Source organism: Sciurus carolinensis, chromosome 1, assembly GCF_902686445.1.
Source record: "Sciurus carolinensis chromosome 1, mSciCar1.2, whole genome shotgun sequence".
Taxonomy (NCBI): domain Eukaryota; kingdom Metazoa; phylum Chordata; class Mammalia; order Rodentia; family Sciuridae; genus Sciurus; species Sciurus carolinensis.
In genome coordinates, this window is record NC_062213.1 from 147,698,875 (window position 1) to 147,714,811 (window position 15,937).

General features: G+C 34.7%; 1 protein-coding gene across 3 annotated transcripts in view; it reads right to left on the reverse strand.

Annotated features, from left to right (window-relative positions):
- Positions 1-15,937, reverse strand: part of Tnni3k (TNNI3 interacting kinase) — a 281,569-nt gene that overhangs the window by 73,241 nt on the left and 192,391 nt on the right. For all 3 annotated transcript variants that reach the window (XM_047555360.1, XM_047555349.1, XM_047555371.1), the window contains one exon: positions 3,364-3,473. In XM_047555360.1, coding sequence (XP_047411316.1) covers positions 3,364-3,473 — 110 coding nt within the window. The remainder of the gene's footprint in view (positions 1-3,363; positions 3,474-15,937) is intronic.

Consider the following 15,937-nt stretch of genomic DNA (forward strand, 5'->3'; position numbering starts at 1 on the left):
GAAATGGTTGTCAAGGTTACCCTTGGTCCTGAATTCATGGTTGTCACTGTGGTCCCTGTGTTCTAACCAGCAGGATGACTGTAACACAGGACATGTTTAGATGACCTGACTTCAGAATCAGTTCCTTCAGTTTCAACCCACTCATTCCCAACCTTTATTGGGCACCTATGACTGGGGTGCTCCATACCAGAAATTTTCATTCGGTAGATTTAGGATAGAGCTCCAGAATCTTCATTTTGACAATATTTCTGAATAATCTGGAGTTATATATTTTCCCGCCCACATGCTGAGAAAAAAATGTTTAGCTATTCCAATGAACACCAGAAGATAATTCAATGCTTGTTTCTTTATAGAAACTATACATATTATTTTTTTGAGTAAGTGAATAAACCCTCCACACCCAACTCAAATAAATCTTAAAAAATTACTTTTATTATATATTTTCACTGCTTTAGAGACAAAGATAAAATTACTTATAACTTCATGTCCGAATTCCCATTCTGGTTTCCAAGACTTTCCAAATCTGATTCTATCAAGACTCTTTTCTACCTCACATTACTTTCCAACAACCTCCCATCTCCAAAGGGCTTATATTCTTCTTCTGTGTACCATGCTTGAGTCTTGACTAAGAAGATACACATATGACAAAATACTGTTTTTCAAATTCAAGGAATAAGGGAAGGATAGATATGAAAGAATGATTAGTGAAGTTGATAGCATAGAAAGTAATGAACAGGAATGCATGATGTTAGCATCTTAGGTCCAAAGAACTTGTTTCAAAGGATATCTGTCACAGAAATTTAATCTCTCAGTGGCTACAATGTTCAAACAACTAGTAGGTCCCTTGTCTTTTTTTCTCCCAATGTATCTGTACATGTCCTCCTTGCTTGAGTTGGGTTATTCTCTCACCCTTCCTTCAGCAAGGTCCTATAAGTGGTTTATGGTCTCCCCTCAAGCATCACCTCTTATGGGAAAATTTCCCTAACCTATGCTATATCTTTGTTCCCCAACTTGCTGGTATTCTTTTAGTATGTATTCTTGTAAAATCTTTTTTCCTTTAATCTTGACTTGTAACTATAGAATCATTAATTTGTGTTTTCAATTAATCTCTGTATGACTACTAGGTCTTAAAGTCATGAAGAGTAATACTTCACTAAATCCTCAGCCCCTTATCTCGAGACAGTATATAGTAGGGACACAAATTAACTGTTGAAGGAAAATAAAAATTAGCCCATTGTTGCCTATTTCCTCACCACTCAGTCTACTGACATGGTAAAGACATTGCTGGGTAACATAATGAACGTGTAGCAACTCAACTTCACAATGGGGGATGGATGGCAAGGCCAAGCCAGGTCTGAATTGACTGAGAGGCCCAGATATTGCCAGAAAGTTAGAGACTTGCTTTCCTAATGTGCTTTCTATCTTACTCCCTGAACCCCATCACCATAACTCAGACTCTACTGATAAATGTCACTGCTTAGCCACACAATGTTCCCACTAAGCAATTCATTTGGGCCTCTTATATATATTTCTCTTTGATAGCACCCTCCTCTGGCCCTATTACTGTTTCTCTTTCTCATTTCCCAGTGTTTTGCTTCAGGCATACATTCCACCCCAAACATGCTTTTAGAATATGCCAATGGTTTGCTTTTATCTCCAAATGAAAACTCCCACATGGCCTTTATCTATAATCATGGAATTAGTTAATAAAAGAAAAAGGATTCCCTTGATAACTATTTTATGTGCAACTTTGGCATAGCTCTCTTCCACAGAGAGAAGAGGAGTCTGTATTGAGTGCCTGACACATTTATCCTTACAATATTTGCCTGAGGTTCATATTGAAAACAAAGAAAGGTTTTGCCAAATTATTTTAATTCATGTAATTTTCAACATAAAATTTTCTGGATCTAAAAATCTAGATATGGAATTGGAAGAACTGATAAGCAAGAGTAGTATTTGTTCATTTATCAGCAAAAAAAATTGAACTTCTAATAGGTGATGAATCCTGGGATGATAACAATGAGCAAAACAAAAGAAACAAAAAAAATCTTCTTCTATGGAGCTAATGTTTGGTAACGAGAAGATTCTTAGCCTATAGCAAATGCCAGAAGTTTATCTGAAATACTCCGTCCACATTCCACAAGAATATTTATTTTCTTCATAAGAGTTTCTGTGCTCTCAAGTAGGATTGAGTAATGACTTGGTTTTTTACCATTAGAAAAAGGTGGGGTTTGCCTTTAAAAAAAGAATAGGAAACTTGCTGTCTCTATCTAAATGTTTGGACTAGGGCATATTCTGTTTTCCTTTGTTGAGACACCTTCTGAAACAATAACAGCCACACTTTATCTGCTCTCTTTTTGAAGAGAGATAAAGTGTCGAGGATTGAACAGAAGCGAGATTGTATAAGAAGAGAACAACAATAACTAGGATGGTTTGGGCGGGCAAACAAGAACCATTAAGCTTTTATGTATGAGGATTTCCAGGGTGAAGAACACTAACACCCTTCACTCAGAGGAGAAGAATCAATGTATGGACTGATGTCAAGACACAAGGATTTCAATAAAGAAAAAATATATTGGCCAAGGAATTTTTGGACACTAGACTATAACACCAGGAGAGAAGCTGTAGGACCAACTCAGTCAATCTCTGAAAATAGTAGACATTACCTGATTTGGCACACAAGTGAGAAGAATGACTTTATGGAGACTAATGATCTGCTGTTCCTTCCTGAGTACAGACTGCTATTCCCCCTCTACTCTTTTAGATCTAAGACCACATTTAAAATATTCTTTGGGCTGTTTAAATATCCTCCTTTGCTTTTTATTTGTTCTTTCCATAGCATTGATCTCTTCTTTTGAACTCTATGTCTATGTTATTAACCACATTATCACACAATCACTTAGAGAATTAACAGAAGTCTAGGACTCTGGTCTTCTGACTACTGCTTGAGCTGGTGCTACTGAAGACCACTTTCCCTGGGGTCTCTGCCTGAAGGCCTGCTTCACATCAAAAGCCAACCCAAATCCATCTTGTACCGAATTTCTTTCTTCAGAAAAAGACTAAGTGTGACTCAAGCATAGTTAATAAAATTGCAGCTGAGATAAGACTGTGAGTCATCTGTCATACCCTGGTCTCTCTTTTACTAATCAGTTGTGAGAAACATTTCAAAATCAGAGAGCAGCAGTGAAGAAATATGAGATATTCAGACTTCTTGAGGCAATTAGAGACTAAAGAGCAGAAGGCAAATCAGTCTTTCTGCCTCGACAATCTTAAATACACATTGGAAGTAGACTTTAGAGTTACATTATTTGTGACAGATTTTGATCATAACGCATTTTCTAAGAGGACATAAAAATTACTCACTTCAGGACAAGCATTCCACCCTCGCATCAGCAAAGATGATATGGGTTTGGGAATGGAATAGCCAATGGGAGGCCTGATGTGATGGTAAGCCATGTCTGCTGCTGCAGCCGCTGCAAAACAAATGGTCATGTCAGTTTGAAATCCACGTGTTTATATCAAAAAACAGGAACAGATACACACACAGGAAGTCATCAAAAATCAGTTTGTATAATGTCAGTGGCACTTCAAAGAGACCTCAAGACTTTTTTTTCCTCTGTGCTTTTAACAAAATAGTGGATAATTTTATAGTCTATAATTGTTCATTCATTGGTTGTTGATTCAATAAATAGGAGAAGCGAGACTATATAAAGGAGCAAATGACCATATAAGGAGCAAGTCATTTAGAGTGTTTAAGGTGTAGAGTATGTACACAATGTTATTAGAAGCAAAGACTGAAAGGTGGATTGGACAAGACTATGATGTCATAACTTCAAGGTAAAGGAGTTATAGTCTGCTTACCATGACATGGGTTACTGCTGAACTTAGTACTTTTAAAGGCAGATATATTACTTTGGAAAAACAGATGTTTAGTTAAACTCAAATTTTTCCACTGGGACGAGGATTCTGAAATTTTGATTTTTAATATTTATAAACTAGTTATTACTTGTTAAACTCTGTTAGACACTTCAAATTCATTGTTTAGCAAATACAATTCAATCATTAAATTCTCTAATATTGCCTACTTGCATGAATTTCTACAGAGTGCTTTTGTCTAATTCTGCATCGCTATGCTATGAATCTTGGGACTTCACTGTATATTCCTGGTTGCTCGGTATTTTTCTATTCTGAAAGCAGTGAATTCTATGCCACTTTAGAAACCAAACTCACAGCTACTTTTATCAAATAAATTTTGTATCAGGTATTATGATACACACACACACACACACACACACACACACACACACACTTCTTGAATCCTCTTAACAACCATCCAAAGTAGGTAGATATTATTGTATATGTATATGACAGTTTTTAATTTATAAACATTTAAGTATCACTAATAGTTGGTAGAGCCTTTTGTTCCAAAGTTTATGTTTGAGCACATGACATTGTTTATTCCTCAGAAAAACTGTTCCTCAACAGTTGGGGAATAAAGTTCCAGGATATTGCTGCTTCCTGTTTTCTAGCTTATATTTTAAGCATATGTCTGTAGCTTAATGACTTTTGAGATATAACCCCTACACACTAAATTTCCCCCACCAAAATACACTCCCATTTAATTGTTTATCCATCTAGATCTATCCAATAGATCTAGTGAAATTTCTTGCAGTGTAACTGTGTAACTTAAAATACATTTTGCTTTATGGATTATTCTGAATTCTACCTAATTTTGCCAATTGTGAAATTAACACTTGTTTTTTTGCAGAAATTAAGGAAATTAAGAGAAACATTAAGGAAATTAAGAGAATAAAAAAGAAAAATGTTATCATTTAGCGGTAACTATTATTAAAATATTTTGAGAATTTCTTATATATTCTTTGTATCAGGAAACTTATGTTGATAAACAATTATGTAATTCCTTTTTCTTAAATTAAAGCATTAGGTTAAGCAATTAAGCATTTCTCATGTTATTAAAACTCTAAGTTAACATATTTTTAATGACTGCACTTGGTGTGATTTACTTAATCACTTCCCAATTTTAGGTTGTTCCAAATACTTCAAAGAATATCTTTTTCATTTTGTTTCTCTGTTTCATAAGTTATACATTTATGACATATTAAGGAGTGAGAATAATATATCAAAGGGCATAACTACTTTAAAGATTTTGGGACATAATGATAACCTATTTCCCAAACAGTTGAATTAATTTATACTCTGAACAGCAAGTGTGTATGAGGGTTATAATTATGTCTGCTCCAGGGAAATATTTTACTACTTTGAGAGACAAATATACCCATTTGCTCTTGTTTAGATTGTGTTGTTACTTATACATACATCACTGCTTATCATGTGTCTTCTATGTCACAAAAAATTAGCCTTGTTTGATTCCTTTCATTGGTTACTCTTGATGATTTTTAATTCCTTCTAGAATTAGTAATACAATAAGCAAACAAGTAAACTACTGCTTAATGATCACTGATCTTCTGTCTTTATTCTACATTGTTATCTTATGACTATTTGAATAATTCTGAGCTGGTACCACTATGAGCACATAACCATTTTAGTGAACATATTTAAGTTAATTAGAGGTCTCCTAACATGTGGAAAGGGACCAAGCTTAAAATGAGCTAAACTCAGATGCAGATCCCAATCATCTCCCTTTTGAGACTTTTAGATTCAGATATCGAGTGTATAGAGTTACTTGTTTTCTTCTTGGCACTGTGTCTGGAAAATCAGTTTAAGATGAATGATATTTAATTCTTCATTATTCAAAGTAGATTCTGCAAAGTTTTGGCATCTCCTTCTCCTGTTTGATTTATGCACACTTGGCAGTGATACTACTCATTATCACCTCACCAGAAAGTGGGCAGTGCAACATGAGGGGTCATGGAATTGAAACTTGTCACCTTCAGATGGTTTTGTCAGTCTTGTCTATGTGGCCAAGCTGTATGAACAGCTGGGAAATTTTCTGGTATTACAGATTCAGGAATGAGACTGTTAGCCTATTCATCAAATTTTTACCTTGATTGTTACAAAAATATGTAAATGTTGGTTTCTATTTTCACAAGGAAAATTTTGCCATTAAAAGAGAATAAGACTAAATTTCAAAAAACTACTATGCATTGAGCAATTTATTATTTTTCAACACTATCCTAAGATAATTATAAATAGTTTATTAAAATTTAAAACTAGCTTCTACAGTAGAACTGTCTCACAGAGCTCTCTGCAACAATGAAAACATTCTTTTGCACTGTACATTATGCTAGCCTAAGACTCCTGAGCACTTAAAAGGTGGACTGTGTGACTGAATTAAATTTGTTTAATTTAAATTCAAATAAATTTAAATTTAAATAGTCATGGCTAGTGGCTTCCATATTGAGCAGCACAATTCTAGAGAATAGCTTTCTCCCACTCCCATTACCCTGAATATTGAGACCTGAGTTAAACAAAATTTTATGATTCAACCTCAAGGATCTATATAACAATGGAATCAAATTGTGGATTTAAGTTCTTCATTATTTATCCATATATTATAAAAAAATGAATGAAGATTGTCAGTGTTGCCTTTCAAAAGAGCAACCAAAACAAAATGTGACAACCTTCATCTGTTTATTGATGAATCAAAATGTATTGACTATGCTATGTAAGTGATAATGAGCTAAGAAAAATATCTGGTGCTATTGTTTTTGGTAAGATTGGCAAATGTACACATAGTTAATGAATGAATTCTTCACTGCTTTTTATGGTTCAATTATAGATTCTGAAATGTGTTTCCTTTTGCCTGGAATGTTCTTCCCTAGCCTCTTGTCTTTTATAAAATCTGTTATTTTCTAGATCTTAGCTTAAATCTACTTTCTGTGGGTGCCCTTCCTATTACTTTGCTAGCATTCTATACTATTATAGCATCTAGTGTACTCTGCTGAATTGTCTATTTACTTGCTTGCCACTGTAGGCAGATCACAAGCTCCTTGAGTCCAGGACTACGTCTTTTCATGATTATATCTCTGCCTAGGACAGTGACTGGCAATTAATAGGTATTCAAAAGGAATGCATTGAATGAATAAGTAAAAGTAGTAGTTAAAAATGTCCCTTAACTAGATAGATTCTAATAGGACTTGGTAAACATTTGGTGAATATATGACTGAAAATATAGATTAATGACAAGGAATAGTTTACGCATTATTACATTTTCTGAACAGCACAATGCTTAGTTGTCAAGAAACATTGATGAATGAATTTTATGTTTACTTTAATATTAAATTACTACATAATCGGGTAAATTATTGAGATCTGGTGGTAAATTCAATCAATAACATTGTCTTTTGTTCAGAACATTTGGTAAGGAGCTTCAGTAAATGGAAGCATTATTACACATTAAGAAATGCCCTTAATAGGGAAATCTGGAGGCCTAATTTCTCTCTGGTTTTGCTCTAAACTCTCTGGGAGATCCTCATTAACTCAATTTACCTCTGTGTGTAATAATATCACTATATGTAAGATGAAGCAGGGAACATAAAGTATAATAATGTTGAGCAGTGTACTGGGGACAGAGAGCCATGCATTTAAGCCTTGACAACACCTTTTAACTAGCATGTGAGACTGAGCATGTGTCTTATCCTCATAGGACCTAAATCATTGGGACTCACTGATAAAATATCCATATAGCATGGAGAATGTTGTTGGCTCTCATCAAGTGTTAGCTATGTTGTTGCTGTTATTATCACCATGTACAAATTTAAGAGTTGAATTGATAGCTTTCAGTCCACACTTGATATCAAAAAACATCATTGTATGTTCTCTGTTCTATTTAGACCACCAAAAACTTTTGGGGGGGGGGTGCTTTTGATTTCTTTGGGTATGAATATCAAGTAAAACTTCACATTGAGTTACTGTAAATTTAAAGGCTACAACCTACCTCATCTACCACCAGGCCCAGCTCACAACGTGACCATTGTGGAAAGGACAACTTTGCAACTCTCCATGATGAACTATGTATTCCCTGCTTAGGAACAAATTGGTACTAGTTTCTGAATTCCTAAAGTTAACTCTTACTGTTTTCTACTTTATAAAATTAAATGTAGGCATTCATATTAAAAGGAGAAAAAGGAGAGCAATACAGCAAAATATTTTGTTAGTAAGTATTGACCAATATAAAACAGCAGAATATTTTTTTTCAATTTTGACTGTGTGTATGTGTTCTGAAAAACACAATTGATTCTATTCTATTGTTTTTAATGAGGCAGGCTGTGGTGAGACAAAGCAAATGTGTTCTACCATCCCAGCAAGAGCTAAGACACATTCTTTGTTAAACTGACACTTTTCAATGATGTATCACCAGAGTGTATAGTATCTGAGAGAGACCATGAGATTGCAATCTTGAGATTTGTACTAAGAATGGCTTAATTTTTTAAACCACATCCCATTCTCATTACATACTGTCAGAAGAATAGATTAATTTGCACCATTGTCTGTTCTCATTGCAATCTTTGTCAGTGTAATGAAGTATCAGAATGTTAATATCAGTTATATTCATATAAATATCACCATCTATTGGACTGATTCGATCTTTCCAGTGATCTGCACTGTGATTAGTTGACTTTCCTCTCTTCAGTGATAAACTGAAAAGAATTAACACAACAAACATGGGATTTAGTTTATTCCTATTTTCCTACCACTTTTCCATATCATCAATGTATTTATCCATGTTGAGATTAATATATTCAGGACGTTTTAGGATCCTTATTATACATGGAAAAGAAAATGGCCAACTAATATTTAAGGAAAGGTTAAAAACTTGAATGGCTACAAAAATGAGAACTGTGGAATACTAGTGTCTCTAAATGTACTATAATTCATATTTTTAAAAACTATATGCAAGATCAAAAAGTCTGCAAGTCATTTTTGGCTCCTGGTCTCCACATCGCAACTGTGAATTAAAGTCTCAATATGAAGTCTCACCAAAACCTGGCTATAATAAATTGGCAGATGCTCTTAATTTGCTGCCACATCTCAGACTTAGTTAGAGCTTGGCATTAAGGAATCCCAGGACACAGAATCGGGTCTCCTTGTGAACCAGCTGGCCTCATTCAGGAAAACAAAAGGAAAACTGGAGGCTCTCTTCTTTGGCCTCAAACTATGATCTGAAAGTGGTGCACAAAATTTAGTTTCTGGTTATAAGGAAATGTGATTGGATAAAATACGTATTGATGGGTTAATTTATCCCAGCTTTCTTCTTTAGTTTCTTATGATATATCAGAGGAGACAAGCATAGGAGAGGAATAAAGTCTGAGAATCAGGTGTTGATATCTTTCTCTGAAATGGTTCCAGGACAGCTCTTGCTTGCCAGGTTGAAGCAGCTCCCTTTTCATCTTGCTTAGTTCTTCTCTCTCTGTTGGCTGTACCCTTTGGCTCTTTTTCTTCTCAATCTTATCATTTCTCTTACAGATCTGCTCCTTCTCCAGTATCTGTTATCATCCTTCTGGCTGAGTCAGAAGGCTGGGAGTCACTGTTGACTCCTTGCTCTCCCTTGTGTCCCCACCTCAGTATGTTTTGAAGCGCTATTCAAATCTTCTCCAACCAACCTCTCTTTTACCTTCCAAAGGCATTACTCCAGTTAAAGTCTTACACATTTCTTCTAGAAGAACTTGTCTCCTTGCCTCAGGTTTGAATTCCAATTCCTCCTTTCCTTTGTAACAAGACAGAATATTCTAAAATAATAATAGAGTTGTGTTATATCCCTTAAAATTCTGCACTGACTTCCTTTGTTCCACTGTTGACACACACAGAGGCCTATAATGGTTAGTTTATGTGCCAGCTTGACTGACTCAAGGGACAACTAGATAGATGGTAAAATATTATGTCTGGGTGTGTCTGTGAGAGTGTTGTGGAAGAGATTAGCATTCCAGTCAATAGACTGAGTGAAGATGATCCACTCTCATTAATTTGGGCAGACATCATCCATTTTGCTGAGGACACCAGTAGAATGAAAAAGCAGAGAAAGCTCAGATGAACTAGCTATCTCTTTTGGAGCTGAGACATCAGAACGTCAGGACCTTGGGCCTTGAGACTCTGGAACTTACACAACAAGCCCTCCTGGTTCTCAGATCTTTGGACTCAAACTCAATCATACTACTGCTTTCTTGATTCTTGATTTTACGGAAGGCATGTATGTTGTAAGGGCTTCTCAGACATGATAATCAAGTGGGCCAATTCCCATAATACATTTCCTCTTGCTATCTCTATTTATTCTACTGGTTCTTTTTCTCTGGAAAACCCTGACTTACACAAGGACCTTCACCATCTGACTCCAGTTTTACAGCATATGTCTTGCAAATGATGTCCTTGTATTCTCTGATTTGTCCCTATTGAATTATTTATGGATTTTTCATGCCACTGGACCTTGCTGATACTGCTTTCTGCTGGAACATCTTCCCCACCTCCCACTGTTTACCTATTTAATTAACAATTGTCTGTTTGAGATGCAGTTAAGGTATCATCTGCTGTAGGAATCCTTTCCTATTATTCTTTTCCCACCTTCAGTCTGGGCAGGAGGACCCTTCACAGAGCACCTACAGCCCTCTGTGCTCTCTCTACTTAGGATAACTGTATCTATTGTATTTTTCTTACTTCCCCTTCGCATTATGAGTCGTTTGAGGGCCTGGGGAATGCTCTATTCCTCTTTGTTTCCCTTACTCTACACCCTTCTTGGCCCAAAGGAGCATTAAAAAATAATAACTAATCTTTTTTGAGTACTACTGTTGTCAACTACTGCCCCAACATTTTGAGGTATATCCTATTATTGTGATCATTTTAAAAATAAACTCAGGTAGAGTTAGGTTAGGTTAAGTAACTTGCACAAAGTCACAAGACTCATGCTTTTACACATTAGGCCAATTCTCTTTAGAACCTAGAGTGTTAGCCTGAAAAATGCTTTCTTTTAAAAAGGTAAAATAATTGCCAACATTTAAAAATCATTAGATTTCTAAACAAATAAATTATGGTAGCAGTAAGCAGGCATACCTGTGCTCCCACTCAGTCCCATTTGGCTGCAGCTAGGCAGCAGTTATCAGGGCACATGATTGCTCTTCTTTGCACTATTATGCTTTGAACCTGCTTCCCTTGGCCCTGTGGGCATTTGATCTGGTGACCTGAAGGGGTGGATGTGAAAGCTTTTCAATTCTTTTAAAATCTGAGCTTAAAAGATTAATTTGAATATGTACTATTGAAAAGAGACCCTAACTTCAGGTTCCTCTGAATGTCCACCTATCCCTTGTGTGGGAGTCAATGCTAATATCAGTGTTCTACTTTTATATTTCTCCCAGGAGGTAGCATGCTGCTAAATTCAGAAGGATGAGCCTTGTATTACGCTGCTACTACCATAATTGATAATGCTGTCCCACACTGTAGTCATGGATTTGTTGCTCATTGTAAATAGCTAATATGTACCTCATATTGAATCTGATGCTTCACATAATTTATTGCTGAACATATGCTAGATTGCCTAACCACCACAATGATATTAGCAGTCTCGTTTCTTGATGCATGGTCACTGTCCAACTCTTACAAATTCAGCATCTATCATAAACAAATTCTCTTTCCAATAAAGGACTATAAATTTTAATATCTGGGACACTGGAACCAACTTATTCTTAGGCAAGTCTTCTAACTTTTTTTTTTTTATTAAATAATATTCTCCCCTTAGGTGGAGTAAATGTTTTCTGGGGGGGGGGGTTCATGAGAGAGGGAAACTTTATCTCCTTGAAAGTGTCATTTTATAATTGGCAAAGTATAATGGCATAGAGAAAATTGCAAAGGTATGAGTAAAATATGACAAATCTATGATAAATGGTGACATGGGATATGTAGAAAACGGTACTTAACATGATTATGGAGAATTAAGGAAGTTTGGGGGAGTAGGATTTTAGGTTAAAGCTAAGCTCTAAAAGTAAATTGGAGTTAGTAAGATGGAAAGTGGGGAAGAGTGTTTCTGACAAACACATACAAAGGCATGGAGGGGAGAGGAAGTGCGCAGGGGAAATGAAGTCACTCCCTGTAGTTGGAACACATATGACAAGTCACATGAGGTGAGAGGCAGACCTAAGAGGAGAACAGGGACAGGGTCGTGAAGGGCTTGCTAGATTATTGTATTTTATTTTACCTTCAGATTAACATGTTTTAGTTGTACATATGTATGTGTTACAGTGTGATATTTCAACCCAGGAATGCAGTGTGCACTGACTGAATCATGATAACTAGCACTTCCTTCTCCTTAAATCATTTCTTTATGTTTGGAGTCTTTGAGCTTCTTTCTTATAAATCTGCATGAAATACATAACAGGTTATTGTGAATTGTAGCCATCTGGTGCTTTACAGCACCAGAACTTATTCCTCCTATCTAACTCTGTTAGTGGTACCCATTATCCAACTTCCTTTTATCCCACAACACTTTCCAGTCTCTAGCAATCATTATTCCACATTCAGGTTGACACTTGTATTTTAGCTTCCAAGTATCAGAGAGAACATGTGATGCTTGTCTTCCTGTGTCTGGCTTATTTCACTTAGCATAATGTCCTCCAGTTCTACCCACTTTGCTGTAAATGACAGGATTTCATTCTTTATGATTGAATAATATTCCATTGTATATACATACTACATTTTCCTTAACTACTCATCAGTTGATGGGTACCATCTCTAACATATTGTGAATAGTGACACAATAAATATGGGAGTGCTCTCTTTGGTATGTTATGTATACCCAACCAAAAGTGGGATAGCTAGTTCATACGGTAGATCTACTCTTAGTTTTTTGAGGAATATCCATATTGTTTTGTATAAATGTACTAATTTGCATTCCCATCGACAGTATATTAGAATGCTTTTTTCCTCCACTTCCTCATTAGGCGTTGTTATTTTTTGTGTTTTTGGTAACATTCATTCAAACTGGATTCAAGTGATAGACTACTGTGGTTTTGATTTGCATTTTCTTGATGGCTAATAATATTGAACATTTTTCATCTATTTCTTGACCATTCATGTAGATTGTTTTAAGAAATTTTGTTTTTATATTAAGAGCAAATGAAAACACTAGGTATTTTAAGCCAAGCAAATCATATGATTAAATTAGAATTTTTAGATAACTAGAAGTAGTGATTGGTAGGAAAAAATTGTAAGGAAAACTGAAGACAAGGATAATGTTTAAGATACTAGGCAGTATTCTAATAAGGATGGAACAGTGGAGAAGGTGATAAATGGCTGAATTTTGAAGATATTTGGAAAATGGGGCGGAAAATAAAATAATGGAAGAGAGAGAGAGAGAGAAGGAGAAAGAATAGGAGGGCAATTAAAGAACACAGGAGTAAATCAGAAGAGTCATGGGTGACTTTGAGGTTTAAACCTGGGCTTCCTAGACAATAAGAATGCCATATAAGTACAGAATCATAGAAAAACTTGACCTCATATTAAATCTTCCCCTTGGATCTTTCACCTTGCAATTGTGTGGGTTTTCAGTTTATGAAACATCATTTTATTTGAGCTTCACAGTAATATCAGTGATACTCATCATTAATTGCAATTATTGAGAAAACAGTTTATAAAAGGGTGGGAGGTGAGATGAAATGCAAAATATTGAAAGCAGCAAAAGAAGGCTATTGTAGCTAGAGCACAGAAAGAAGACTGGAGTATAAAAGACTAGAATGAAGGAAGTAAAACAAGGCTGGAGTGACTGGGGCATTTTCACTGGATGAAACTGAATGAGTTAGGCCAGAAAAAGAGGATCAGGTTGATTCTTTCAGGAGCTATTAAGATTTTTTGCCTTTCAATCCTAAGAATATAGGAAGCTACAGGATAATCTTAAGCAATGGTGACATAAGTGAGTTTATGTTTTAAAATACCATTCCAGTGGATGTGTAGAGATTGAGAAGGAAGCAGGGACAAGAGTAGGCAAAGGTAGAATAGTCAAAGGCTATTTTCATGGTTCAAGTGATAAAGCTGGTAGTTTGAATTAGGGAACCAGGATGGTGGTGGAAGAAACTGTGAGAAACCAATAGGTTTGAGGTGGATATTTTTAAAATTCTATTCAACATTGTACTAAAGGCCTTTGTTTGTGTAGAAAGATAAGATAAAAAGATTTAAAAGACATACAGATTGGAATGAAACAAAATTTTATTTATTTACAGATGACATAATCACCTGTGTAAAAGTCCCAAAGAATGTACCAAAAATAAAACAACAACAACAACAACAAAAAAAAAAACCCTATTGGAAGGGATATAAGTGAATTGAGCAAGTTTATAGGGTACTATGCTATTGCTTAAAATCTTATATTTTCATATGCTAGTCAAGAAACTTTGGACATTAAAGTTTTAAAAATGACATTCATAATAGCATCAAGAAACAAAAAATTTATAGAGATAAACCTAAGAAAGGTACAAGACCTGTATACTAAAAAGTATAAAATACATTGGGAGAAAATAAAGAATTAAATGAATGGAGAGGTATACCACATTTGTCAGCAGAAGACCCAATGTACTTAAATGTAAATTTTTCCCATATTAATTTATAGATTCAGTGCAATCTAATAAAAATTCCAAAATTTTTTTTGTAGAAAAAGATGAGTTGATTCTAAAATTCATATGAAAATAGAAAAAAAATGAATAGCTAGAATAAGTTTAACAAAGAAAAGCAGATTTGGAGGTTTCACATTACCTAATTTCAAGACTTAGTAACACTATCAAGATAGTATGGTGTTTACATAAGTGTAAAACATGGGTCAATGAAACATAAAAGAGAGAAATCAGTACACATGCACAGTCAACTGATGTTTTTACAAAGGTACCAAAATAATTAAATGGAAAAAGGGCAGTTCTTGTCCCCCAACAAATCATACTGAACCAATTGGGCATTCATATTTAAAAAAAAAAAAAAAGAATAACCAATTCATACCATGCTGCAAGAATGAGTGAAGAATAGATATTATAAATATAAAAATTAAACCTACAAGACTTTTATATAAAACATAGGCGGAGGTCTTTGAGTTCTTGGGTGAGGCTAGAATATTTTGGATAGGTTACACGAAAAGAAATGATTTAAAAATTTGATGTGATGAACTTCACTGAAATGAAAAATCTTTTGCTCTTTGAAAGTCTTCAATAAGAACATGAAAAAGCAAGCCACAGACTGCAGGAAAATCCCTGAAACCTACACAGCAGTTGAAGGACTTCTGTGCAGAATCTAAGAATTTTTAGAACTTGTTAGGCAATTTGAATGAACACTTTATATAAGTGATATGATTACCAAATAAACATATGAAAGAATTATCAATGTTATTCATTATTATAAAAAAGTAAAATACTACAATGATATATAATCATATCCTAATTTAAGTAACTAATTTATTTATATATTTAAATAAAAATTATCAGACTACTGGTGGAATCAATAATTGTATAGATAACTTGGAAAAACTCTTATCTTAAAATCTAGCAATCCATCTCATGTGTTTATCCATGAGAAATGAAAACCACCATGCAAAGACTGAATGATTTTAGTAACTTTAATTATAATTGTCCCAAAGTGAGAATAACTCAGTCAACTTACAAATGCATACATAGATTCAGGCACATGCAGCATGGATATTACATGGAAGTGAAAAAGGATGAATTACTGATAAGCATAATATAATTTCATTTATAATACATTCTGGAAAAGGCAAACCTGTAAGGACAGAAATCAGATCAGCAGTTGCCAGGGACTGAGATGGAAGAAATGGATAGCCTTCAATCAGACACCTGGAACATTTTGGAATGATAGAAATTTCTTTATCTTGATTGTAATTGTGGTTATACAACTGTATATGACTGTATATATTTATTAAAACACATTGAACTGTTCATCTAAAAGGGTAGATTTTTTTTCTGTGTGTAAGTTATATTTCAAT